The 26,976-nt window shown below is 37.2% G+C and overlaps 1 protein-coding gene across 3 annotated transcripts in view; it reads left to right on the plus strand.

The window, feature by feature from the left end:
• The first annotated feature begins 8,529 nt into the window (after positions 1-8,529).
• Positions 8,530-26,976, plus strand: part of ZDHHC15 (zinc finger DHHC-type palmitoyltransferase 15) — a 109,881-nt gene continuing 91,434 nt past the window's right edge. For 2 of the 3 annotated variants that reach the window (XM_053699199.1, XM_053699200.1), the window contains exons 1-2: positions 8,530-8,665; positions 15,387-15,413. In XM_053699199.1, coding sequence (XP_053555174.1) covers positions 8,530-8,665; positions 15,387-15,413 — 163 coding nt within the window. Of the gene's footprint in view, positions 8,666-13,205; positions 13,251-15,386; positions 15,414-26,976 lie in introns of those variants that run through there. The other variant, XM_053699201.1, reaches the window with a different exon arrangement.

A 26,976-nucleotide genomic window follows, 5' to 3' on the forward strand; every position in this document is an offset into this window, starting at 1 on the left:
CTTACATGCAATTAAAATCAGCAGTATGGAATCCTGAAAAACAGGAAATATATACATGCAGTAGTTGGTGAAGTACAGTCATACATCATAATATATGTGACTTATATGGCTTAGTGGGCTTAGGAAAAAGTAACTTACAGGGGAAGTATTCACCAATTACAAAGTCCCTCACTTGGTTCCCCCTCAGTGTCTCCCTGTCCACACCCTCAGGTACAGGCACCACCTGTTCTTGCTGTGGCTCAATGTCCCCCAATATACGTGTGTCCGCAGCAATGTCGTGTAGAATGGAACATGCATTGACAATGGAACACACTTTGTTGGGGTTATACTGTAAAGCTCCGCCCGTCATATCCAGACACCTGAATCTGGTCTTGAGTAGGCCAAAGCTCCTTTCTATAACACTTCTGGTACATATGTGGGCTTCCTGATACCTGAGTTGTGGCTCTGTAAGGGGGTGTGCCAAGGGGGTCAACCCATGGTCTGCAGCCGTACCCTGCGTCACCTGTCATGTAACATATATATTCTGATTAATACAGGTTCATTGTGTGCTTAAAGGGACATAAAAGGAATTTAATTGACATGATTGATTAAGCTAGAACATTAAATTGGTGCAATGTAACCAATATACTTGATTAAAGGATTAGTCTAAATAACATTTTATTCTCATGATTCAGATAGAGCATGCAATTTTAAGAAACATTCTTTGTTACTCCTATTAACATTATTTTTTGTTCTCTTGCTATCTTTATTTAAAAAAGCAAGAATGTAGGCATATGAGCCAGCACATTTATGGAAAAGCACCTAGGTAGGAGTTTGATTGTTTGTATGAAATGTAGCCATCAATCGGCATGCGCTACCCAGGTGATGAAACAAAAGAAGATGGCTCTTGCTATCTTTATTTAAAAAGGCAAGAATGTAGGCATATGAGCCAGCACCTAGGTAGGAGTTTGATTGTTTGTATGAAATGTAGCCACCAATCGGCATGCGCTACCCAGGTGATGAAACAAAAGAAGATGGCTCCAAAGCTTACATTCAAAAAAAGATACCAAGAGAATAAATTAAAATTGATATGAGTAAATAAGAAAGTAGCTTACAGTTGCATGCTCTATCTGAATAAAGCAAGTTTAATTTGGAATAGACTATTCATTTAACATATATTAATTCTTTTGTGTTTTCCTTATTTTTAATACAGAAATGTAAGAGTGTGCACGTGACTGCAGCACTATATATATGGCAGCAGTTTTTCTACAATGTTAAACAGTATCAAGAGCACTAGGTGGCATAAATATTTCCAGTCATGTAGTGCTTCATGCATGTGCACACAACCTACCTAGGTATCACTTCCATAATCACACAATACAAACAAATCAAATGTGCTAATAGAAGTAAATATTAAAACATTTATCAATTTGATTTTTTAATTGAAACTTGAAATTCGAATAATTATTAAATTGACCCTTTAAATGGACAGGAAACCCCAACATTTTCTTTCATGATTTGGATAGAATTTTAAGCAGCTTTCTAATTTAGCACATTTACTCTGTGAGCTTGCTCTTTTAGGCTTGCTGTATTGATTCTCTGTTAAAGTAACATTGTCTGTTTAAGTATAATAGTTAGCTAACCAAGGTAGTTAGGCAAACAAGGTTTTGGGGTAACCAAGGGGAAATATATTTATTTTATACTTTTAAGTTAAACCTTTTATTAAGAATGTGTGAGAATCTCATTCAGTGTACAGCTTGCCACATGTTTGCATCACTGGAGCAGCCGCTTCTGGGATTATATGTTTGTGGCAAGTGCGAGCATATTGTCTCTTTAGAAACTCGTATTGGGGATCTGGAGGAACGAATTGCAACACTACATGAAATTCAGACACTTGAAAGGGAAATGGATAGGACTGAGCTGGTTGTTAATGGTTCCAGCAGTGGGAATGGGGAGGATTCAGATGAGGAGACTCCAGGATGTAGCTGGGTCACAGTTAGAGGGCGAAGTAAGCGGAAGAGACAGGCCAGTTCTGAGCTGGTACACCCCAATAGATTTGCAAGATTAAGTGAAGATGTTGGGGATATCAGTTCAGGGGTGGCAGTGTCAGAGAGGGCCGTGTTGCCTAGTATAGTGAACAGTCCTTTAGCTGTGGAAGAGGAGCATACTATGGTGGGCAGTCCTTCAGTCATGGAAGAGGGGCATACAAGTCAGGGCCAGAGGCAGATGTTGGTGGTAGGAGACTCTATTATAAGGAAGGTTGATAGGGTAATTTGTCATCCAGACCCTTTACATAGAACAGTTTGCTGTCTTCCAGGGGCTCGTGTTAGGCATATTGTGGAGCGTATTGATAGATTGTTAGAGGGATGCGGGTCTGATCCTGCAGTCATGGTGCATATTGGTACTAATGAAGAAATCAGTGGGAGATGGAGAGTCCTAAAAAATGACTTCAGGGAGTTAGGTAGCAAGCTTAAAGCAAGGACCTCCAAAGTAATATTTTCTGAGATATTACCAGTGCCGTGTGTTAACTCAGTAAGGCAGAAGGAGCTAAGGTCTGTTAATTCATGGCTAAAAACATGGTGTAAAAATGAGGGGTTTGACTTTTTAGAACACTGGGCTGATTTTTCACTAGGGTACAAATTGTACAGTAAGGATGGATTGCACCTGAATGACATGGGTGCAGGTGTGTTGGGGGAAAGGATGGTAGCACGTTTAGAGAACCTTTTAAACTAGGCAAAGGGGGGGAGGGTCAATTAGAACAAAATAGAACAGAGAGATCAGTGTCTGAATATGTCACTCCCTTAATATCTCAAGGAAGGGATGACTTAAGAAATGTCACATTAGAAAGTATAGAGGAAAGTACACCAAGTAGCAGCAGAAAGCACATGAAAATTAAATGTATGACAACAAATGCAAGAAGCATGACAGGTAAAATGGGGGAGCTGACGCTCTTAGTTGCAGAAGAGGACTATGATGTTATCAGTATAACTGAAACTTGGTGGGATGATTCACATGACTGGGCAGTTAACTTAGAGGGGTATACATTATTTAGGAGGGACAGGAATAATAAAAGGGGTGGAGGAATCTGCATGTATATTAAACCTGACCTTAAACCTACAATAAGGGAAGATATTTATGATACAAGTGACAATGTAGAGACCCTGTGGGTTGAAATAAAGAGTGGGGGGAAAAATCCTAAAAAAATATTACTAGGAACATGCTACAAGCCTCCCAACATTAGTGACCCGGAGGAAACTCAACTACTTATCCAAATAGGTAAGGCTGCTAATAACAGTGCTGTAATTATGGGAGATTTTAACTACCCTGATATAAACTGGGCCAATGAAACTAGTAATTCAGCTAAGGGGGATAGATTTTTAAATGTTCTCAGGGATAACTTCTTGTCACAATTAATAGAGGAGCCAACTAGGAGTAAAGCTATATTGGATTTAGTGCTATCAAACAATACAGATATAATATCAAACATAGAAGTTAAAGAACATTTGGGTAACAGTGATCATAACATGGTCACATTTGAAATCTCTTTTCATATGCAGTGTTTTAAAGGCTTAACTAAGACTTTTAATTTCAAGAAAGCAAAATTCAACGATTTAAGGAAATCATTAAATAATATAAATTGGGACAATGTATTTTCTAATAAAAATACAGAGGATAAATGGATAATATTTAAAAATTTGTTAAATAAATATACATATCAATACATACCATATGGTTATAAAAATAAAAATAAAAAAACTAAGCCGTTATGGCTAAATAAAAATGTGTTAAAAGAAATTAGGAAAAAACGTAGGGCATTTAAATTATTAAAAGAAAATAGTACAGACTCAGCATACAATATTTATAAGGAATGTAACAAAGCATGCAAAAAAAGCAATCAAATTAGCCAAAATTGAAAATGAAAAATTAATTGCCAAGGATTCTAAGTCTAACCCTAAAAGGTTCTTTAAGTACATAAATAGCAAAAAGTCTAAGAAGGATAATATAGGTACATTAAAATGTGTGGAGGGTAGCATGATAAATAATGACAGGGAGAAGGCTGAGGTACTAAACCAGTTTTTTTCTTCAGTATACACAAGAGAGGAACCATTGAATGATACTTTGGAACAGAATAGAACATGCCAGTCCATACCACTAACTGGTTTTTGTTTAGAGGATATCAGGAAAAAACTAAAAAATATTAAGGTAAATAAAACTCCAGGCCCAGATGGAATACACCCAAGGGTGTTAAGTGAACTTAGCACTGTTATAGACAAACCTTTACTCTTAATTTTTCAAGACTCATTATCCTCAGGCATGGTACCCCAGGATTGGCGTAAAGCTGATGTGGTGCCACTCTTCAAAAAGGGAAGCAGGGATGATCCAGGAAGCTATAGACCAGTTAGTCTGACATCAATAGTGGGGAAGATATTTGAAGGGATTATAAGGGATTATATTGATGAGCATATTCGTGTAAACAAGATTATGAGTTCTAATCAGCATGGCTTTAGGAGAAATAGATCATGTCAAACTAATCTAATTAGATTCTACGAGGAAGTAAGTAAAAATATAGATAAAGGGGAATCAGTTGATGTGATATACTTAGATTTTGCAAAGGCATTTGATACAGTGCCACATGAGAGATTAATGCACAAAATTAAGGGACTGGGAATAGCTGAAAATGTTAGCTCATGGATAAATAACTGGATAAAAGATAGGGAGCAACGAGTAGCAGTAAATGGATCATACTCAGATTGGACAAAGGTAATCAGTGGCGTCCCCCAGGGATCAGTACTGGGCCCTGTTCTTTTTAATATTTTTATAAATGACTTGGAGCAAGGATTAAATAGCGACATCTCTATTTTTGCAGATGATACTAAGTTAAGTAAGGTCATTAGGTCAGAGCAGGATGAACTCTCTTTGCAAAGGGATTTGCTAAAATTAGAACTATGGGCAAGTGAATGGAAAATGAGATTTAATACGGAAAAATGTAAGGTTCTACATTTTGGAAGTAAAAATAAGCAGGCTATGTATTTTTTAAATGGGACAAGACTTAGCCAAACACAGGAGGAAAGGGATTTGGGAGTAGTAATAGATAACAAGCTAAAGATGAGTGCACAATGCAGGGCAGCGGCTTCAAAGGCTAATAAGATACTAGCATGTATTAAAAGAGGCATTGATTCAAGGGAGGAAAGCATAATTCTGTCATTATATAAAGCCCTGGTAAGACCTCACCTTGAGTTTGGAGTGCAGTTCTGGGGACCGATTGCTAAAAAAGATATTGCAGAACTAGAAAAAGTTCAGAGAAGGGCCACAAAGCTAATAAGGGGATTGGAGAAATTAACCTATGAGGAGAGGCTAGCCAAACTGGGTCTGTTCTCTTTAGAAAAAAGGCGCTTGAGAGGTGACATGATTACTTTATATAAATATATTCAAGGCCCATATACAGAGATGGCAGAAGCTCTTTTTATTCCAAGAAAATTGGTTCTGACAAGAGGTCATAATTTAAGGTTGGAGGAAAGGAGATTTAATCTCCTGCAACGGAAACGTTTTTTCACTGTAAGAGCAATAAAATTGTGGAACTCATTACCAAAGGAGGTAGTGAATGCCAATACCATAGATACATTTAAAAATAGTCTGGATAAATTCTGTATATAAACAAAATTCATGGATATGATTGCTAGTATTAAATGGGTCACATTTTAATGGGGTTATTTAAGCTTAACTGGAGCTTTTTGTAAGTATTTTAGATTTGTATAGGTTGAACTCGATGGACTTCAGTCTTTTTTCAACCTTATCTACTATGTTACTATGTTACTATGTTACTTCTATTACCAAATATGCTTCATTCTCTTGTTATCCTTTTCTGAAGAAACAGCATTGCACTACTGGCAGCTAGCTGAACACATCTAGTAAGCCAATCACAAGAGAGGAATGTGTGCAGGCACCAATCAGCAGCTAACTCCCACTAGTGTAGGATATGTGTGTATTCTTTATCAAAATGGGATACCAAGAGAATAAAGCACATTTGAATATAGAAGTGAATTTAAAAGTGTCTTATAATAACATGCTCAATCTTAAACATGCAAGTTTAATTTTGACTTTCCTATCCCTTTAACCAGGGGTGGGCAGACTTTTGTAAGGCAAGGGCTACCTCTAATTTTATTCCAAGTGACGTGGTCATCTAACAAAAAAAACAAAAAACACCAGTCGCTGGCTAAAAATTGTATCTTTGCCACAAATAGGACCTGCTGGCTGAAAATGGTATTTTTGCCACAAATAATACAGCTTTAAAAATCAGTTGCGCTCTTTACTTACTGCGAGAGCTCTCTCTTTACGTCACGCTGGGACCATCAAGCAACCTTATCTGTGTACCGCGCTTGCGTATGGATAAGTAGTCTCACAATCAAGATGGCTAACAGAGTATTCAAGTCTGGAACCCATGGGAAACCCACAGCTCAAGTACAACGATGACAATGAACTATTCTCAGCCAATCATAGACAGACTCATTCTACAAAGTAATTTTATTGGCTGGACGCCATATCAGGTTGATTAGCGGGGAGGTCCTGTTGGCTGCTCTCCATCTGTCCGCTACTAGCTGAAGACTACTGCAAATAGTTGGGACAGTGACAGCGGCAGGCTCTTTACTGCCTACACAGCGACCAGAGACTGGTATAGCAGCAACAGCACTTACCTGCACAATTTGGTGACAACAATTTCTGGGGACAGAAAGCTGTAGAAACTAGCACAAAGTATAGCTAATATTAGTGTGAGAAAAAGTATCAGAGAGCAGCATCAAAGCCTGGTACAGAGTAAGTAAAATAACCTGAGGGGGAGTAACAGACCCTGGGAAAAAAGCAACACCAGACCATTCACCCAGCAGAGCCTGTTGACAAGTAACGGAGGACAGAACTAGAAAGTAGCAGCAGAATATCAGACAGAGCAGGACCTGGAACTGCTAAACCCAGGGATACCGAGCAGCATCTCAGCCTGGCGCAAGAAGAGTCTGTACTATGGACTGACCGCTCTTGAGACAAAAAAGTAGGAGAGTTTGGAACAGGCAGCAACCAAAGCTGGAGCAGTGAGTTCAGCTACAGCCGCGTCCCACATGCTGAAGTACACAGCCGTTATAGACTCATAGCTGATTTCAAAAGTCTGCATAAGAGAAACATTTCTCAAACATCTACAATGGCGAGGCTCTTCAATCAGAATCTAGATGTGTGAGAAATCTTTCTCTTATTATGCAGACTTTTGAAATCTTCCAGGCGGTCACCTCAAAATTCACTCGAGCTCCACTGGTAGACCGCGATCTACCTCTTGCCCACCCCTGCCTTTAACAATAGTATGCATTGCTAAAGGATAAATATTGATTGAGAATAGGCATTGATAGCAGGCATGTATAACATTAATGCTTAATCATCATATTATACATTTACATTAATTCAATAAACTTTAAGGGACAGTTTACAAAAACATTCAACACAAAATGCATTTTCGGTTTTCTTTGGATTTTTCTAAAGAAAATGTATATTTAAAGGGACAGCTTAGTCAAATATAAACTTTCATGAATCAGATAGGGCATGTAATTTTAAACAAATTTCGAATTTACTTTTGTCATCAAATGTGTTTTGTTCTCTTGGTATTCTTAGTTGAAAGCTAAACCTAGGTAGGCTCATATGATATTTTCTAAGTCTTTGAATGCCACCTCTTATCACACCCTTTTTAATTTTCTTTTCACAACAGGAGAACAGACACTACACTTATTGGCTAATATGCAAGTCAATAGATAATAACTAAAAAGTCATGTGATCAGGGGGCTGTCAGAAGATGCTTAGATACAAGGTAATCACAGAAGTAAAAAGCGTATTAATACAACTGTGTTGGTTATGCAAAGCTGGGGAATCTGGGTAATAAAGGGATTATATATCTTTTTAAACAATACAAATTCTAGTGTAGACTGTCCCTTTAAATTAAAAAAAATAATTTAAGAGACATACACAGACCCTTTATGTCTCTTGATGTAGCTAAACTATACAGCTGGACATCTACAGTATTGTTCATCAAAGGTATTACTATGCTCCTCAGACAGGGGTATATTTTGTCATTGGTCAACTAGTGCAGAAGATTTTGGGGGAAACAATGTTTGCAAATGTTTGGAAATGTTTGCAGGGTAGCAGATCTCTCAAGGCCAAGAGTAGCACAAAAAGTTAATACACCATGCATGCTATAGATATATAAGAGAAAGTTTCAGTGTGAGTGTATAGAACACAGCATGAATTGATAACCCTTATACAGTTTATACATTTATATGTTTATGATAACAATTCATTTTAAATGGTATTGTATTACAACTATGTGTATACCTGATAAAGTAATACATGGAATTTAATTTCGTTTAGTGTAATATTTATATATTGTCACTAGAGGTCAGTGAAGAGCCTCATTTTTTTTTTACTAATAAAAATAATTAGGTTTGCTTACTTGGGCCAGACCAATCGAGAGCCGATTTGACAATCAGCCCTTAGTAGCTGAGGTCCGAGCCTCGGATCAGAATGCAGTCTGGCTGCAGGATGGCGCTATCCAGGGGGCTGAGGTGCTGCCAGAGGGTACTGTCCTGGGTGCCTGTAATTATTATATGGCTGGTGGTGTTGTGGTCTTATTATGCCTACGTCTGGGAACTGTGCCTTGGTAAGAGGATGATTCGGGGGTATTTCAGAGAGAGCTGGGTCTAAGGGAAACCTTTTGCCCAACCTGCATAATGAGGAAGTAGCAGTCTGGGTGCAGTGTTGTGTATAGTGAATGTGTGTATACGCTATATGTAAACAATGTGTACGAGGGCATAAAGTTGTATTGCTTACACAGTTAGTGTACAGTCTATTTCCAATTTATTGCTGTGTGCAGAAGGTTAAAAAAAAGTGTATTTGTGTTTAGAAAATATACAAATAAACTGTATTCATTGTGTGTACAATATGTGTGTAAAGGACGTATGTACATTTTATGTAATGCACTAATGTGTATACAATTACAATAGGTTATATAGTATTTGAGGACACTTGTAAAGTATATGTAGCATGTGTGGGCATTTACTGTTTACATAGTAAATGTAGGAGACAGTGTATAATGTGTGTGTGCTTTATATGTGTTTACATGTAATGTGTAATATATGCAATTACATGTAATATTCAGTGTATTAATATTTAGTGTGTGTACACAATGTGTTTTTGTGTGTAAATACTATGTATTGTGTGTTCTCTCTCTCTATCTACTAATTTTGGATTCGTAAATAATTTAGTTTTTTTGATCTTATCAGGTACAACAAATGTTTTGTTTTTCTCTGAGAATGCAAATGCTGTTTTTAATACCAGATCAAAATAAGTTTTATATCAAATTTGCAAGTTATGTCTTTGTGGAGTTTGTATTATTATTAGAAGCTGATCTTGAACTTTTTATTTAACGGTCCATTACAGTAAAAAATGACAAGCTCATAATTTTAAGAATAGCGACTCTTTAATGTTATGTGTTTAACCCTTGCAAACTGCTGTTGATCCAATCGGCAGCACTATTTGCTGTTGCTTGGATTAGTGGCAGTTTCCGTTTGGGGCCAGCATTGCCTTTTGGGTCCCAAGCAATACTTGTGCTTTGCATTTTAAGTTTGCCAGCCGTGGCAATATTAAGTAGCCGGGTGGGGGCAGTGTAATATTTTCTAATATTTGTATAATTTTCTGATATCCAAAGCACAAATTAATTGCATAATGTATTTAATGATCAAATTAATGAACATTTTTAATATTATCTAATTTTAGCACAATATTAGCTAAAAGTTTAGCCGGGTGGTGCACCCGCTAAAAAGGTCCAGGTAGAACACTTTGCAGGGTCTATACGCAAAGCATTAAAGGGTTGCTTTTTTTAAAATTACATTAATAAATAAGAGAGTGACATTTTTTTACTTTAATGGTACTTTAAGTATATTTGAGATGTAAATTTAGTGTTCAGGCTGGGGTCCAATTCTCATAAACTCACCAGCATAGAGAAAAATAGCTTATATTACTGAGCACTATATTGTACAGTAAATAAGGGAAATCCCTTTAATGAGATACAAAGTTAAAGGTAAAAATAGACTTTAAACCATTTCCTGATGGAATGTCAACCAACAGGAAATAAGTCCAGCACACAGGTATGCTTGCAAGTCACAGTGAGCCACTTTTCAAAACCCAAAAATGTATTTCAAATAACAGTAGATGTGACAGCATAAAGCAATTTATTAGTGTTAAAACCACAGGGTTACAGACAGCAACGTTTCGTGATGATTAAGGGATGTTTCCCGAAATGTTGCTGTCTGTAACCCTGTGGTTTTAACACTAATAAATTGCTTTATACTGTCACATCTACTGTTATTTCTTATAGAATGTCGCCAGACTACAGTTTTATAGAATCAGGCCCTGGATGACAAAAGCAGAGCAGATCAGCCTGGTTGATATTCACGGCCTCTAAAAGTGTTTTTTTTTTTTTTTTTTTTTTAAAGGCATTATTTCAACAAATACTCTAATTTTAAAATAGACAATGTAGAACTTTAATAATGGTCTAGGAGCAAATTGAACTATATTTTACATAAACAATTTTGTTCTTGACACATATCACCTGGGTCTATAATAAAACTAGACCCTGCTTTAAATTAATCGCCTTCAATCATTAGTTAAAAAAGTCCAATTTAAAGGTGAATCTGCTACTGACATGATAAAAAATATATACAGTGTCTATATATATATATATATATATATATATATATATATATATATATATATATACACACAATACCTTAAAGTGGCATCATTCACTAATGTTGCATCATTAACTAACATTAGCGCTGCGGAACCTGTTGGCGCTCTACAGATACCTGATAATAATAATAATGTGTTCCGACACCTATCCAGACATATATACATCCTGGTGACAAAAACAAAAGAGGGTTCTCAGAAATAGAATATTAAAAACTGATACAAATAAGGAGGTTTATACTAAATTAATGTTTTTTGTGTTTGTGTGAGGGTGAACCACTTAGAAAATATCAGCTAAGCTAATTTTCGTTTTAACACTGGGACAAATATTCTTGTACTGAATAACTTTTTTTTAAAAAAATGAGGCTACTGTAGTGATGCAGACTATTGTGCAAATCCCATTTCTTTTGACTTGAGAGCAATAATGTAACTACTAGCTGGGAGAAATTTTCAATTTCATCCCACAACACTTATCTGATCTACTGGCAGATTTGAAAATGCCTTTGGTCTATAAACTGGGAAATAAACATATACAGGTGGCCCTCAGTTTACAACGGTTCAATTTGCACCGTTCCAGAATAACAACCTTTTTTTCCAGTCATGTGACTGCTATTGAAAAGCATTGAGGAGGAGTGCACTGATTAAAATAGCCAGTAGTTGGAGCTTTCCGCTTGTGTTGCAGCAAAGATATGCAAGCCAAGCAAGCTGAAATTCATTTGTGTAACTAGACCTGAGCTATCGAGCAGTTTTCAAAGGAACAAGATCTTCCTGTCTATAAATCAGTCCAGATTGAAATGCATAGAAAGAACTGTTTGCAGAAAAATGCAAGTAAAGTCTGTGTTGTGTGATTATTTTATTAGGTTTATAATGCTGTTTAGCAAATGTTTTTGTTCATTTAACTTGGTTTAATTATATATTCTGTGTTGTGTGATTATTTTATTAGGTTTAAATTGCTGTTTAGCATTTAAAGCCTTCATTTCAAAGCTTTAAAAATAATGTATTAGTGGTTACTTATGACAATTTTGAGAGGGGCCTGGAACCTAACTCCCTCACTTCCCATTGACTTACATTATAAACTTTGTTTCAATTTACAACGGTTTCGATTTACAACCATTCCTTTTGGAATCTAACCCCGGCGTAAACTGAGGGCTACCTGTATGTGTATGTGTGTGTATATATATATATATATATATATATATATATATATATATATATATATATATACACACAGTATGTATGTGTGTGTGTGTGTGTGTATATATATATATATATATATATATATATATATATATATATATATTTAGCAAAAAACAGAGACCGCACTCATAGGTTTTTAAGAAGTCACCTCCTTGATATTTAATATAACGTTTCGGGGTTCCCCCCTTTGTCAAACATTAAAAACAAATGTGCACATACCACTATAAATACCCCTGTCCCGATCATCCACAACCAGCTCTGCCTGCATAGACTTCCGGTAGCGTCTCCATGGAGCAAATGCGCATGCGCGGCGCGTCACTACGGAAGCCCTTACAGGCCAACTGTGAAGAAAGCATATACATAAGACCGTAACCAAGCAACGGTCATAAACAAAATATATTTACAATACAGAACAGTCGGAATTACTTATTTCATATGTTATGAACAAACAAATGGTATCATTAGGCAGTACGTCTCTCCTATTCCCTTTACATAATATGCAATTGCCTTAGTAAATTTTGTAAAGTTAATCTATATTCGTTACCTCCATTAATATTCTTATGGACAAACTCATACTTAATCCACTGAAGCACATAAGAAAATTAGTAACATTAATCAAAGCAAGCACCAACAATGATCTATCTTATGTGCCTACTATCTCATTATTGTCATAATGCACTATTCCTTTCAAAAATGTGTATAAAAGATGAGTTAAGTGGCTACAAGCAATATTTAAATAATACCTGTATGTGTTAACCTGAATTCACAATTCTTATTCTCTCCTCAAGCATAGCCCACCTGTCTACACCACAAAAGGGAGGGACCAAAAAATCATTTATAAAAAACATTGCAAATCAAAGTGTGTGTTCAGTCCTTTGGGTATCAGAGTGTCCAGGGTATGGATCCACCTGGACTCCTTCTGTAACAAAACTCTTCCATGGTCTCCCCCTCTTGATAAGGGGGCACATGGTCAATAATTACATATTTCAAGTCCTTCACTGTGTGCTTATGCTGGGCGATATGTCTGGCGACCGGTTGTTCTGAGTCTCCATTTTTAATTGCAGCACGTATGGCTGCCCTGTGGTTTGCCATTCTCATGCGTAAATCGTCGGTCATTTTTCCCACGTAAAATCTGCCACAAATGCAATGTAGCAGATAAATTATGAATGTAGTCGTACATGTCACACGGTATTTGATCTTGTACTTCTTGTTTGTTCAGGGGTGTGTAAATTCTGTACACTGTGTAAGTGCACTGCATGTAGAGCTGGTTGTGGATGATCGGGACAGGGGTATTTATACAGGTATGTGCACATTTGTTTTTAATGTTTGACAAAGGGGGAAACCCCGAAACGTTATATTAAATATCACGGAGGTGACTTCTTAAAGACCTATGAGTGCGGTCTCTGTTTTTTGCTAAGTGTGTATTGTTGGATATGCACCGCACCTGGGCAACAAAAGAACTTTAAAAACGTGAGTGCTTGGTTACTGCTTTTTTGGATATATATATATATATATATATATATATATATATATATATATATATATATATATATATATATATGTATATATGTATGTGTGTGTATATATATATTGTTAAAATACACAAACGGGATGGGGAGATTGCTCCAGAGCTGTAACAGAATTATGATTTAAAACAGATGTTCTTTATTTCCACATTTCAATGGCAGTGCCAGTTGATCTTCTGCTCATACTCTTCCCATAGTCTGATGTATTTTACACAATGGTTCCTTTTGAAGGGCTAAAAAGGGAATGTATTGATTTATTTTGAATACGTTTAACTAACTGTTGCTAAGTACCCTGTTAATAATGGTAGTATCATTCCCTTTATCTAGTTAGTCTCTCCTTATAATTCACAGCTACAAAAATTTAAATATAAAGAAAATTATAAAGTTCGTATAAGAATGTAACAGTGAAAAATCGAGAAAATATTAAATCAAATTAACTCCTTTATAGTTCAAACTAGACAATTATTGTTTTCAATCTTTATTTTTCATTAGCTGTAGCTAGTGTTTCCCATTCCACATATATACATATACAATATATCTGGCTGTCTAGAAGTAATGTTTCTTTGCTTCCTCTTTATTATAATGTACTTTTGAACCAGCAGTAGTTAAAACACTGTCTATTTCACTATAGTCATATGGTTTCTAAAGATGTTATGTTGTGTGAAGCAAATTAGCAATCATTTAAATACTTTCTGAGATTTGCCCAGATTGAAAGGGATGAAATAGTTTTCTCTGAATATTGCTGTTATCTAAGAACTGATTAAGAAACAGGCTTTACTTGCAGTTACTATAGTGAGGTGCATACCATTGAAAGTAATGAGTCTTAGAGGTATACAGGTGGCCCTCGTTTTACAACGGTTCAATTTACACCGTTTCAGAATAACAACCTTTTTTTCCAGTCATGTGACTGCTATTGAAAAGCATTGAGAAGCAGTGCATTTATTAAAATAGCCAGTAGGTGGAGCTCTCCGCTTGTGTTGCAGCCAAGCAAGCTTAAAATAATCAGTTTAACCAGACCTGAGCTATCGAGCAGATTTCAAAGGAACAAGATTTTCCTGTCTATAACTCAGTCCAGATTGGAATGCACAGAAAGAACTGTTTGCAGAAAAATGCAAGTGAAGTCTGTGTTGTGTGATTATTTTATTAGGTTTATAATTCTGCTTAGCAAATGTTTTTGTTCATTTAACTTAGTTTAATTATATATTCTGTGTTGTGTGATTATTTTATTAGATTTAGAATGCTGTCTAGCATTTAAAGTCTTCATTTCAAAGCTTTAAAAATAATGTATTAGGTTTACTTATGACAATTTTGAGAGGGGCCTGGAACCTAACTCCCTCACTTCCCATTGACTTACATTATAAACTGGGTTTCAATTTACAACGGTTTCGATTTACAACCATTCCTTCTGGAACCTAACCCCGGCGTAAACTGAGGGCTACCTGTATATTATTAAATCTACCTCTATATCTCTTTTTTTGTTGATTTAAAGGGTCATAATAGCCAAAACTGAAAACTGCAGAAGTGCATTTAAATCTTAAAAGGAAACATTTTTTGTTTTATACTTAGTATTTCCAAAAAAATGTTTCTAGTAAAAGCTATCAATGTTTCAGCAGCATATGCACGTATGCTGTAATGCACCGTTATACAGAGACTTCGCCTCTAACCTTTTGATAGAGCCAATGGTAGCATGCATCGTACTACAACCACTGACTCTCTGAGCAAGTGTGATGTTTAAATGCTGGTGCACCAGGCACACTCAGCATATGCTCATGTGCTGCTTAAACGGTTTAAGGTTTTACTAAAATTATTTTTAAACATTTTAGTTTTGCCTGTTTGATCTATTTAATATCACACATTGTTGGTTGTTGTTTAAAATATTATTTACCAACTTTTGCTTTTTTTTCCTTTCAGTAACAATAACCAATCCTTTGGAACAAGGTAAGTTCCTGCTTGTGTAATAACGTGTCAGATACATGTATGTTTAATATGTTTATTTATTATTTTAGATACATATTAAAGGGACACAACACCCACATTTCTTCTTTCATGATTTAGATAGAGTATGCAATTTTAAGTAACTTTCTAATTTACTAATATTATCCCCCCCAATCAGCATGCGCTACCCAGGGCTGTGAACCAAAAATGGGCTGGCTCCTAAGCTTACATTCCTGCTTTTTAAAATAAAGATACCAAGAGAATGAAGAAAAATTGATAATAGGAGTAAATTAGAAAGCTGCTTAAAATTTGAACCCTTAAATAAAAAAAAATGTGTGCCCCTTTTAAAGGGACAGTCTACACCAGATTTTTTATTGTTTATAGATAATCCCTTTATTAACCATTCTTCAGTTTTGCATAACCCACACAGTTATAATAATATACTTTTAACCTCTGTGATTATCTTGTATCTAAGCCTCTGCAAACTGCCCCTTTATTTCAGTTCTTTTGACAGACTTGCAGTTTAGCCAATCAGTGCCTGCTCCCAGATAACTTCACGTGCATGAGCACAGTGTTATCTATATGAAATACGTGAACTAACACCCTCTAGTGGTGAAAAACTGTTAAAATGCATTCTGAAAAGAGGTGGCCTTCAAGGTCTAAGAAATTAGCATATGAACCTCCTAGGTTAAGCTTTCAACTAAGAATACCAAGAGAACAAAGCAAAATTGGTGATAAAAGTAAATTGGAAAATTGTTTGAAATTACACGCTCTATCTGAATCATGAAAGTTTATTTTGGCCTAGACTGTCCCTTTAAGTTATAAATATTTTGTTGTTCTAAAATAATGCTTTAATATACGCTTAGAAAAAAGACAGTATTACTTTATGTCTGGTATAGTTAAAGGGGCAGTAGTAAATAGTAATTACATGTTTCTGCAATCTTCCAATAAATGAACATATCAGTAGAACTTTTTTTTTTTTTCACACACTGTTTTACCTCAGTAAACCCTTTTATAATAGGCACATAACCCAAAATGTTTTATGGCACTTTAACATACTAAAATATACACGTATTAGGTGGGCGAAGCTTAGTGGCCATTTTCGGCTCCTAACAAACCATGAATATTTAAATGTTTCATCTACTTCTTACAAGCTTATAGATGTGAGACCAGTTGCAGGATGCTTTTCTGGTATGTAACAATAAGTCATTAAAATTATGTATTGAGTCTAGAATAGGGCTGCACGATTAATCGCATGATGCGATTAACCGCAATATGAAACCGCTAGGGTATGCGTTTAAAACCCCCCCCCAAAAAAAACCTTCTATCTGTGACCGTGTGCTCTGGCTGCCAGCGGGATAAAAAAGAATAAATGTGACCTGAGAGTACAGAATCAGGATTGTGTGTCCGTCTAGATGATGGTGCTACTACGCGCAAAGGATGTCAGGAGAGGCTTAAACGCTGTTGCGGCAAAATCTACAGTACTATACTGGGACATGGGTGCCTTTAGAAAAGATGATCGCCAGCAACCGCTACATGTGGAGCATTCTGGAGGCCACAGAGACAGCAAGTGGAGTCCCGAGGAGCACATAAGGACATCACATGACACAGTACCTGGCCTGCACTCTCGCACAACCAGAGGGCGTCCGCTCTACTGGGAATGCTAGCCGCTAATCTCGCGAGATGTATGCGGTTGCCAGGTTAATGGCAGGACACTGGGGAGGTCTCTGTTGTTTCTGGGACACCGAGTGGTGATGTTAGCAGCGGGTGAGCGCCTGGTAAAAGGGGTGAGAATGGGAAGGTTATGTGAGAGTATACAGTGTGTGCAGGCTCATTGTGTCGGGGTGCACCGATATTTGTAACACATCCACTGATAACTTGCCCCCTCACTCATCATTCATTAGCGCTACACTGCTCTATGCTGCCCACTGTATGTCTGTATGTATGGTACCTATACCCCCCTATATGTGATCTCAAATCCTACTGTACATCTGTCTATATGGTGCCTATACCTCCTCCTATATATTATATCATAATCCCACTGTACTTCTGTCTATATGGTGCCTATACCTCCTCCTATATATTATATCATAATCCCACTGTACTTCTGTCTATATGGTGCCTATACCTCCTCCTATATATTATATCATAATCCCACTGTACTTCTGTCTATATGGTGCCTATGCCCCTATATATTACATCATAATCCTACTGTACTTCTGTCTATATGGTCCCTATCCCCCATATATGTGACCTCATAATCCCACTGTACTTCTGTCTATATGGTGCCTATGCCCCTATATATTACATCATAATCCTACTGTACTTCTGTCTATATGGTTCTTATACCCCCTATATGTGACCTCATAATCCTACTGTATGTCTGTCTTGTACCTTTACCCCCTATTTGTGACCTCATAATCTTACTGTACGTCTGTCTAGTACCTTTACTCCCTATATGCGACCTCCAAATCCTACTGTACATCTGTCTGGTAAATTCTGTACAGTTTAATGCATTTTTTATTAAAACATGTATGTTTAACAGTTATTTTGTAAAAAATAGCAATCGCGATATTTCATGGCCAAAAACAAGTTGTTTACTCTATCTGAACAATTAAAAAAAACAGGTTTCATGTTCCTTTAAGCTATAAGAAAAACAATTGTACTACTTCCAACTGTCTAAAAAGTATTGTTTTTGTGTTTATGAACTTGTAATCAGAAAAAAACACATTGATCTTCTAAATACCTGCAAAACTGATTCCATGTACAGAGGGTTGTAATCCGCTAAATGATTCATTGTACCACCCACTACATAACATTAACAAAAAACATTTTATGTAGAAAGCTCCTTTATTTGATTTAATTGATAGCCGCTCTTAGCTCCTACAACAGCCCACGGCTAAAAAAATTTTTGGCTAAGAGGTGACGTTTTCACCTCTTAGCCAATAGCTGTGCGGTAAATCCGGCTTGACGCCCATGGGAGCCGGATTTACCGCACGGCTATTGGCTAAGAGGTGAAATCGTCACCTCTTAGCCAAAACATTTTTTAGCCATGTGCTGCTGTAGGAGCTAAGAGCGGCGATCGGTTGAATCAAATTAAGGAGCTTTCTACATGAAGTATCTTCTACTTCATGAATGAAAGTGCCATTTATTTGCTAGGATTTACTTTCACTTTAAGCACTGAAATCTTTCAGACACATGACTTATGTCACAAGTGGTTCCTGGATTATTATTCTTTGAATTGTTCTTAGAATTGCATTTGTGACTAAATGATGAAGTAGATGGGCACAAAATTAGGAGCCGGTAGTACAATTTTAGGAGCCCTGGTTTCTTGTCTTGTCAGGGTTGGTGACCCCTATTTTAATAGAAATTTATGGGGTTATCTGAATGTATTATATAATCCAGCAGGGCATGTTTGCCACTCCATATATAGAACAACTTTACAAATCTACAAACTTGATAGACCTTGGTGCATCCTTAAGAACACGTTTGGGATACTGTATGCTTCGCTTTAAGGTCCAGCATGTGCTGTTTCTGGAGGAACATTTGGAATTCTAAGCAATTTACAATAAACTGAGAACATGGGCCCTGTCTGAAAATTCAGTCATGGTCCTTAATAACCCAGAACTACATTACCAAAAGTTTAGACATTGTTTAAGAAGCAGTACAGACTTTTTTCCTAGCAGATATCATTCCCCTGTGGTATCTTCTCTGTGTAAGGGAATGGGAATTGATTTCACCTCAGAGAATGGCTTTTATGGAAGTTATGATATTCTAAAGTATTTTATAGATTCTGATGATTCATTGCACTCTCATTAGTAAAAAGAAATTGGGTGTCCCCAGTTTTTCACCTTGATAGAGCAATGCTTTAGTCCTGACTCCTGCTATGGTGTTCATAACGACATAGACATTTCTTCCATTTGTCCAGTAACTGCAGAATGACAAATGTTTAAATGCATTGTTTGTCTTTTTCTCTAAGAAGAAAATAAAACAAATCTGCAACGGCTATATAAACCCATGTGGACTTGAAGAGTAGGCTGCCATTTTAGGATCAAGGCTCTGCCACAGCAGTTTGTCTCATGGAAAATTTATAGGCAATAGTAAAGCAGCCATGTGGGCAAGCCAGATGGGGATACCATCTTACTGTGTTTTCCCAGTTGTTATGTAATAAATTAAATAGATATTAAAGTTAAACAGACTTCCAGTGGGCGAGATTAACAGACGGTAGCACGGATGAAAGCTCTGTGAAGAGTCTTGATAATTTAGCCTTAAAACCCAGTGCTATCTCATCCAAACAAAACCGGCTTGTTGGACATTGCACTCTTGTGTTGTGCCGGCCACCTATCTATTTTGTGAAGGGTAATACTATTACCCTTACCCCTGGAAGTCTCATCACTGTAAAGGGACTCTTGATACAACGTCATTTTACTGTGGCACAGATACCGCAAGACACAATCATTGCAGGCTTCGCAACGGATCATCTCAACGGATTGATTGCAGCTTATCACTAAAACTACCTGAGTGAGTACTACTGAACATATTGGGAATGCTTTGATCCTTGACAATAGCTGTACCGGGTACGAAGCCTATTCCACATGGTAGTTTATAACGGACATACCGATTCTGGGATAGTAAGACAGGGGCCCACACAGTGCTGCTTACGGTCATATTGTTGGCTGTTTTGATCAAATGTATACACCACGGTTTAACCGACCAAGACGTGTGGAGCAACAATAAGGCCACTTAACAACTGTTGGACAACTGCACCCTATTTATGCACACGTGGCCGGCTGGAAGGGTTTAAAGGCCTACTCGCACTAAGTGCAGCATTAATCCTTGATGGTGGTATGCTAATAGGTAGATATTACCCTCTGCATCACAGCATTTCTACCTTTTATATTTCTGGACATATAGCTGGTATAGCTAAATTTTTTCAGCCTGGTTGCAACTCAGCACAGGACATTTACAGCGCTGCCCCCTGTTACATGATACGAAGGGACCTCTACAGATACCTCAGAGATCACTTACCATCGCTCCAAAGCAAGTGAGCATAAATTGTTGGACCCCCTGCCTTTAATTATCATCTGCAGACATCACTTTATCAAAAGTACTACCTTCCTGTATAGTGAGCCTGTGCTATTAGACTTGACTTTCCCTGCTGATGGGCTTGGGCCCCTATCTATTGTATACTACTTATAGCTGGTATAGCTACATTTTTTCCTTTCTGATGGGCTACATCCTAGCACTGTGAACACACAATATTTGTTATGCAACTTTACATGACACTGTCTCTAACTTTGGTACTAACACATTGTAACCTTATACACTGCTGGCCTCTGGGGACACTCCATCAAGTGTTACCTGCAGAATCATTTCTACCTTGCACTACAATTCTATACTCCCACAGTGGGATAACCATCCCAAACCTGCACCCTCCTGATGAGGGTAGATAAATACTTCCAGAAATTATCACCTCCTATCAAGGACAATATGAGTTACAAATCTAAGTCTGCTGAAAATCATACTATAGAGCAGTGATTTTCAACCTTTTTTTTTTGCCGTTGCACACTTTTTTACATTAAAAATTCCTGCGGCACACCACCATCCCAAAATATTACAAAATCACACATTGTAGCCTAATACAGCATATATATATATATATATATATATATATATATATATATATATATATATATATATATATATATATATATATATATATATATATATACACTGTACTATGCTGTCATGCCATGCCTCCTACAAACTATACGTGACATATTGACATTCATTCACAAACATTCATAATGATTGTCTGTGAATGAATGTCAATATGTCATGGTTGTAAATGATGCCTGATGAGCCTGTCACATACCTCCCAATATTTCAAAATTTGAAAGAGGGACACCCCCGCTGGCTGTAACTGTTCAGGAGGAGGAGCAAAGCTGCGCCAGCATGCATGGGGGATTGAAGTGTCGCGGCGTGTAGAGCCGGCACTAGACACGTGTTGTGGTGGGTGGGGGCGGCGTGTAGAGCTGGCACTAGACACGTGTTGTGGGTGGGGGTTCCTTCCAAGTGTGAACACGGGTCGGGGAAGCGAGCTGCCGCTGCGCTGTTACCCTCAGTCATCATCTCACTCAAAATAAAAAAACGGCCCAGAATAAAAAACAAGCAAAATTTAAAAAATGTCACACTGTTGTCAGTCTGCCGTGGCACACCTGAGGATCTCTCACGGCACACTAGTGTGCCATGGCACAATGGTTGAAAAACACTGCGATAGAGGTTCATGCTGAAATTAGCCCCCATGAGGAGGATGCTGTGAAGCACTCAGGAGACCAAAGCCAACTCATGCAGGAACTTAAATTGTTCTTCTTGCCCAAGATGGAATCCTTACTAGCAGGAATGGACACACTCACTAGTGAGGTTCAGCAATATGCCACGCGACTCTCTACGGCAGAGGCAAGGATCTCTTGATGTGGAGGAGAAGGCAGGTAGAGGCAAATACCTCACTTCAACAGTTAATCATACAAAATAAATCTTTACAAGAGCAAGTTAAGGACATAGAAAATCGTAGTCGCCGTAACAATTTACGCATAGTTGGAGTCCTTGAAGGGGTTAAGGGCAAAGACCTCCTCGTCTTTACAGCGTTCATCTTCTCAAAATTACTAGGCATTCAGCCAAATGTCTTGCCCATTGATGTGGAAAGGGCACACAACTACCAAAACCAAACTCAGACAAGTAATCTTCAAATGCCTTAAGTTTCAAGATATTAAAGTCATTGTTTTATATATTTACATAGCAGATATCAACCATTAAGCACTGCGTTGTAAATATTTTAAGGGCTTTTAAAACTGTTTTTTTTTTGCAAATTATTAATTGTTTAGCTGTTTTTGAGCGTGACCACTTTAGTATTGGTCATCTTATCTCTTGTCTTTTGACTATTCAGAGGCTGATTCCAAAAACCCTAAGGTTTGAGTTTTTGGAATTCTTCATTCTCCACAATTTTAAACAACTTTCCAGTTTACTTCTATTATCAAATTTGCTTAATTCTTTTGGTATCAAATGCACTACTGGTTTCTAACTGAACACATTAGTGAGTCAATGACAATCTGTATATATATGCAGCCACCAATCAGCAGCTAGAACCTAGGTTCTTTGCTGCTCCTGAGCCTACCTAGACAAAGCTTTCAGTTTAGGATAACAAGAGAAGGAAGCAATTTAAATAATAGAAGTAAATTGGAAAGTTGTTAAAAATTGTATTCTCTATCTGAATCATAAATGTCTAATTATGACTTTACTGTCCATTTAAGCGATCTACAGTTTCAAATTTGGTCATCAATAAAAGTACCTTTACAAGAATAGGCTTTCTTTATTTCTTTACAGACAATTTCCTTCATGTTTACTTATGAATGCCATAGAAATGAGAGGAAAAAAAAATTGGTAAATTAAAATGCCTATTGGATAACATGTAATGTGAATAGGCCTAACCATCCCTTCAGACCCTAAAGTTTACACTTTATGGATGATCAGATTCTGCATGAGGCTCTTATCTGTGGAAATACTTGTTCAGGTTTGCTTTCAAATATCACTGTTTGTTATTTTTATTTTTGAGAAAATTTTCAGGTTGATCCTGGTAAATAGAAAGAAAGAAAAGAACATAAAGAGCTAGATTACGAATGTAGCGCAATTTATTGTTCCTGTTCGCGTGTCAAATTTGCTTGTAGTAAGCTTTCTGCGAATGTCGGGTTGCACACATATTACAAGTTGAAAGTAAAAAGTTTTCGCACAAGCGCTAACCCGATATGCAGAAAAATCTGAACTTCGAATATCGAACGTTTTAACGTATTTCCCCATAGATTTCAAAGGGGAGCAAAAAGTGGGTAAAAAAATAAATATATATACACACACTGTTAAACCCCTTTGAATGCCTTTTTATTCTAACACCTGAGATTTTTTTTATGCAATGTTTTTATTAATATTTATTTGACAGTTTTATTATGAGTGTAACTGTACTTTTAAATATAGTTTTGATGTGATTTAGGCAACTTTTTTGTTGTTGAGCGTTACAATTTAAGGGATATTAAACCCAAATATCTTTTCTTTCATGATTCAGATTATGGGGCCGATTTATGAAGATGCAAGCATTTTGTGTGAAATGCTTGTGCAATGCCGCCCCCTGCAGATTCGCGGCCAATCGGCCACTAGCAGGGGGTGTCAATCATCCCGATCATTTCCGATCGGGATGATTGCTGTCCGCAGCCTCAGAGGGGGAGGATGAGTTAAGGAGCAGCGGTCCTGAAGGCTTGTGCGGAAACAGTTGCATTCACAGCTACATAAATCTGTATGCAACTTTATAATTTACTCCTATTATCAGTTTTTCGTAATTCTCTTGGTATCTTTATTTGAAAAAAGCAGGAATGTAAGCTTAGGAGCCGGACCATTTTTAGTTGAGCACTGGGGTAGCGCTTGCTGATTGTCAGCAAGCTCTACCCAGAGTGCTGAACCAAAAATGATACCAAGAGGACGAAGAAAAATGTATAATATTAGGGAATTAGAAAGTTGCTTGAAATTGAAATTGCATACTCTATCTGAATCATGAAAGGAGAAATTTTGGTTTCATAGCCCTTTAACCAGACCTCTGAAGTTGCGCTATCCAGATATGCTGTAAATTCAATTGTGCTCAAGCGAACGCGTCAACCGTTAACTTGCAATACGCGCTACTTCCGACACATGCAAAGAGACGCAATACACTCCTTATAGCTTGTGAGCTACAGTTATAGCACCACTAGTAATCTAGTCTAAAATGAGTACATACATTTCAAACTTGTAACATGCAGGTCTGTGCATGTGTGAGATTTTCATGATAGCACTAAGGCTGGGAGGGTGTTTGTATAAGACTGGGAAAAACTGATAGGGGGTATTTCTAATGACAGTTTCCAGTGGGTGTGCTTTGGTTGAGAGTACCTACAAGTTTGTAAAGTTCTTATGGAGTGGTGTTATAAAACTTTAAAATTACTATATAATTTTGTGTGTGTCCCCCCTAACATATTCTAAAGAGATAAAAAAAAATGTGTATATATTTATAATCCGCTGAAAAATTCTGTATGTTAACCTGGAATGGTTACCCTTGAAGCCCAAGTTTGTTTGGCGCGCTGGGGATTAATACTGATAATGCCATGTAAAGTTTAGAGCTGTGGCTGAAGTACAACTTTCTATTTGTGAACATTAAATGCAAATGCATACTGCCTGTGCTATATAAAGTAAGCATAGTGCACTTCCATGCTCTGCTTTTGCTTGTGTAACTCATGACAGTGTTTCTGGCAGCACTGTCTTTTATGCATTGCACAAGCACATGTCTTTAGTACTCTATGGCAGAAGTGTTTTGCAACATTAGCTGTAGCTTTGTATATACAATGTTGCAAAACACGGCTGCTATAGAGTACTAAAGACACGTGCACACTCCTGAGCTCTTGTGAGCCTACCTAGTTTTACTCTTCAATAAATGATACCAAGAGAACAAAGCAAATTTGACAACAGAAGTAAATTGGAAATTTGTTATACTTGCATGTTCTATCTGAATTATTGACTTTACTGTCCCCTTAAGGTTAGGGGCAGTTGGATCTGTGAGTAAACATGAATCCATCCAAAAACCACAAATATTGCAGTTTCAAAACTGCTTTGGGTATACTGTCTCTATGTACAAAAATTATTTTAATACCTTACAATATAAACTACTTTTATCGTCGCTCTAAAAAAATTTAATTTTTTTTTAAAATGCCCTCATTTCGATGCAACAAACAAAAACATTGATTAGATCTAACAAAACAGTAATTATCTAGTAATCAAATTCAGACTTGTCAACTCAAGGACCTAGTTTCATCCTTTACATATACCTTAAGATGCTACATTGAAATCCACTTATCTTACACCTTGTATCGTGATAACATGCACATTATAAAACATAAATAACATTCTCAACCTAAATTTCTGTGGTACTATTAGTGAACAACTACACACTAATCTGCCCAAATCAAGTCTCATCTCTTTCTTAGAGGAGAATTGTGTCTGGTAAGTGAGTCCTAAAAATCTGAAAGGGTTAGTTCTCTAGTTATTTCTAACTTTTTATACAATAGCACTTGACCTCTATTAGCACAATGATTCCTCTATTATTCCTGCTCTTGCATTATCCAATAAAACCATATTTTAATAAATTGTTCCCTAGTCCCTTGTATGGAGGCAGCTAATTCTGACATAGTATATATGTGCTCTATTTTATCAAGTACCTCAGACCAGGATGGTGCCCCTACTTTCCAGTATCTGGCTATACAGACCATAGTTGCAGTACACAGAATCCTAATGAATGTGTTAATTGCTTTGTTGTATGGTTTAATTCTATGGTTCAAGAGAACCTGAGCTACTGTCAGAATAATAGGTTCTTGCAGAATTCTGCCTAGGAGTCTCTGGAGCTGCTTCCAGATAGCCCTGATCCCGGGGGAATCCCACCACATGTATAGGTCCCCCTTGCCCTACACCCTCTATAACATTGCTTTGTACCATCTGGGGAGAAATGGCATGTTTTCTCCGGGGTTAGGTACCACCTAAAGACCGTCTTGATGCAGTTCTCTTTGAGATCAGCATTAATCAGTCCCTTACTTGAGTCATGTAGAATCGGGTCCCATTCATTTCGTGGGAGGTCCAGTCCAGTCACCTGTTCTCATTTATCTACTATTGTCGAATGGTGTGGAGTTTTAGCTCCCTGAAGAGTTAAATATAGTATCAAGATCAATTTCTTCAGTCTGTTTGGGGTAGTGCATATACATTCTAATGTTGTGAGTGTCTGTGGGGACCAGGGATAGTAATATTTATGTATGGCAGAGGAAATCTGAAGATAAAGGAACCAGTGTAATTTCAGTGGTTGGATTCTATCTTGAATTTGGGAGTATGTCTGTATATGATTTCCGTCGAGGAAGTTAGCTACCCTATAGAATCCCTTGTTAAACCACTTCCCCACTTGTTTAGGCAAATCTGGGTGTAAAATAAATTTAATTGGTTTGGTCCTAGAGTTTGTGTGAATGAGATTCAAGGACCCAGTAAGTGATTTCCAAACCCCAATTGTATCAGCTGTGGCAAGTGTTCTGTAAGTATGACTGCCATATGTGTGTTCTGAATCCCATAATATGTCTGCCGAAGATTTGTATCCCCCTAGATCCGTTTCAAGTCTGGTCCATAAAATATTATAATCATTCTTGCCCAATAAAGAGGCTTGTGCTAGTCTGGCCGCATGAAAATATTCTGTCAGATTTGGGAGGCCTACACCTCCTAGTTGTCTGTCTGTGTCGAGATAATATATGCAAGGCTATTCTCCCTCTTCTGTCTCCTCTTGGGTAACTGTTTAGGAAAGCTTGTAGTTTATGTAAGTCCGATCTAGATACCGCTATTGGAAGTGCCCTGAAGAGATGCAAAATTCTTGGGAGAATGTTCATTTTAATCGCTGAAAGCCTATCGTACCAGGAAAATGTATAAGTTCTCCACTTTTTCAGATCGTGATTGTATTATATAGTGGGAC

The sequence above is a fragment of the Bombina bombina genome, chromosome 1, assembly GCF_027579735.1.
Source record: "Bombina bombina isolate aBomBom1 chromosome 1, aBomBom1.pri, whole genome shotgun sequence".
Lineage (NCBI taxonomy): Eukaryota > Metazoa > Chordata > Amphibia > Anura > Bombinatoridae > Bombina > Bombina bombina.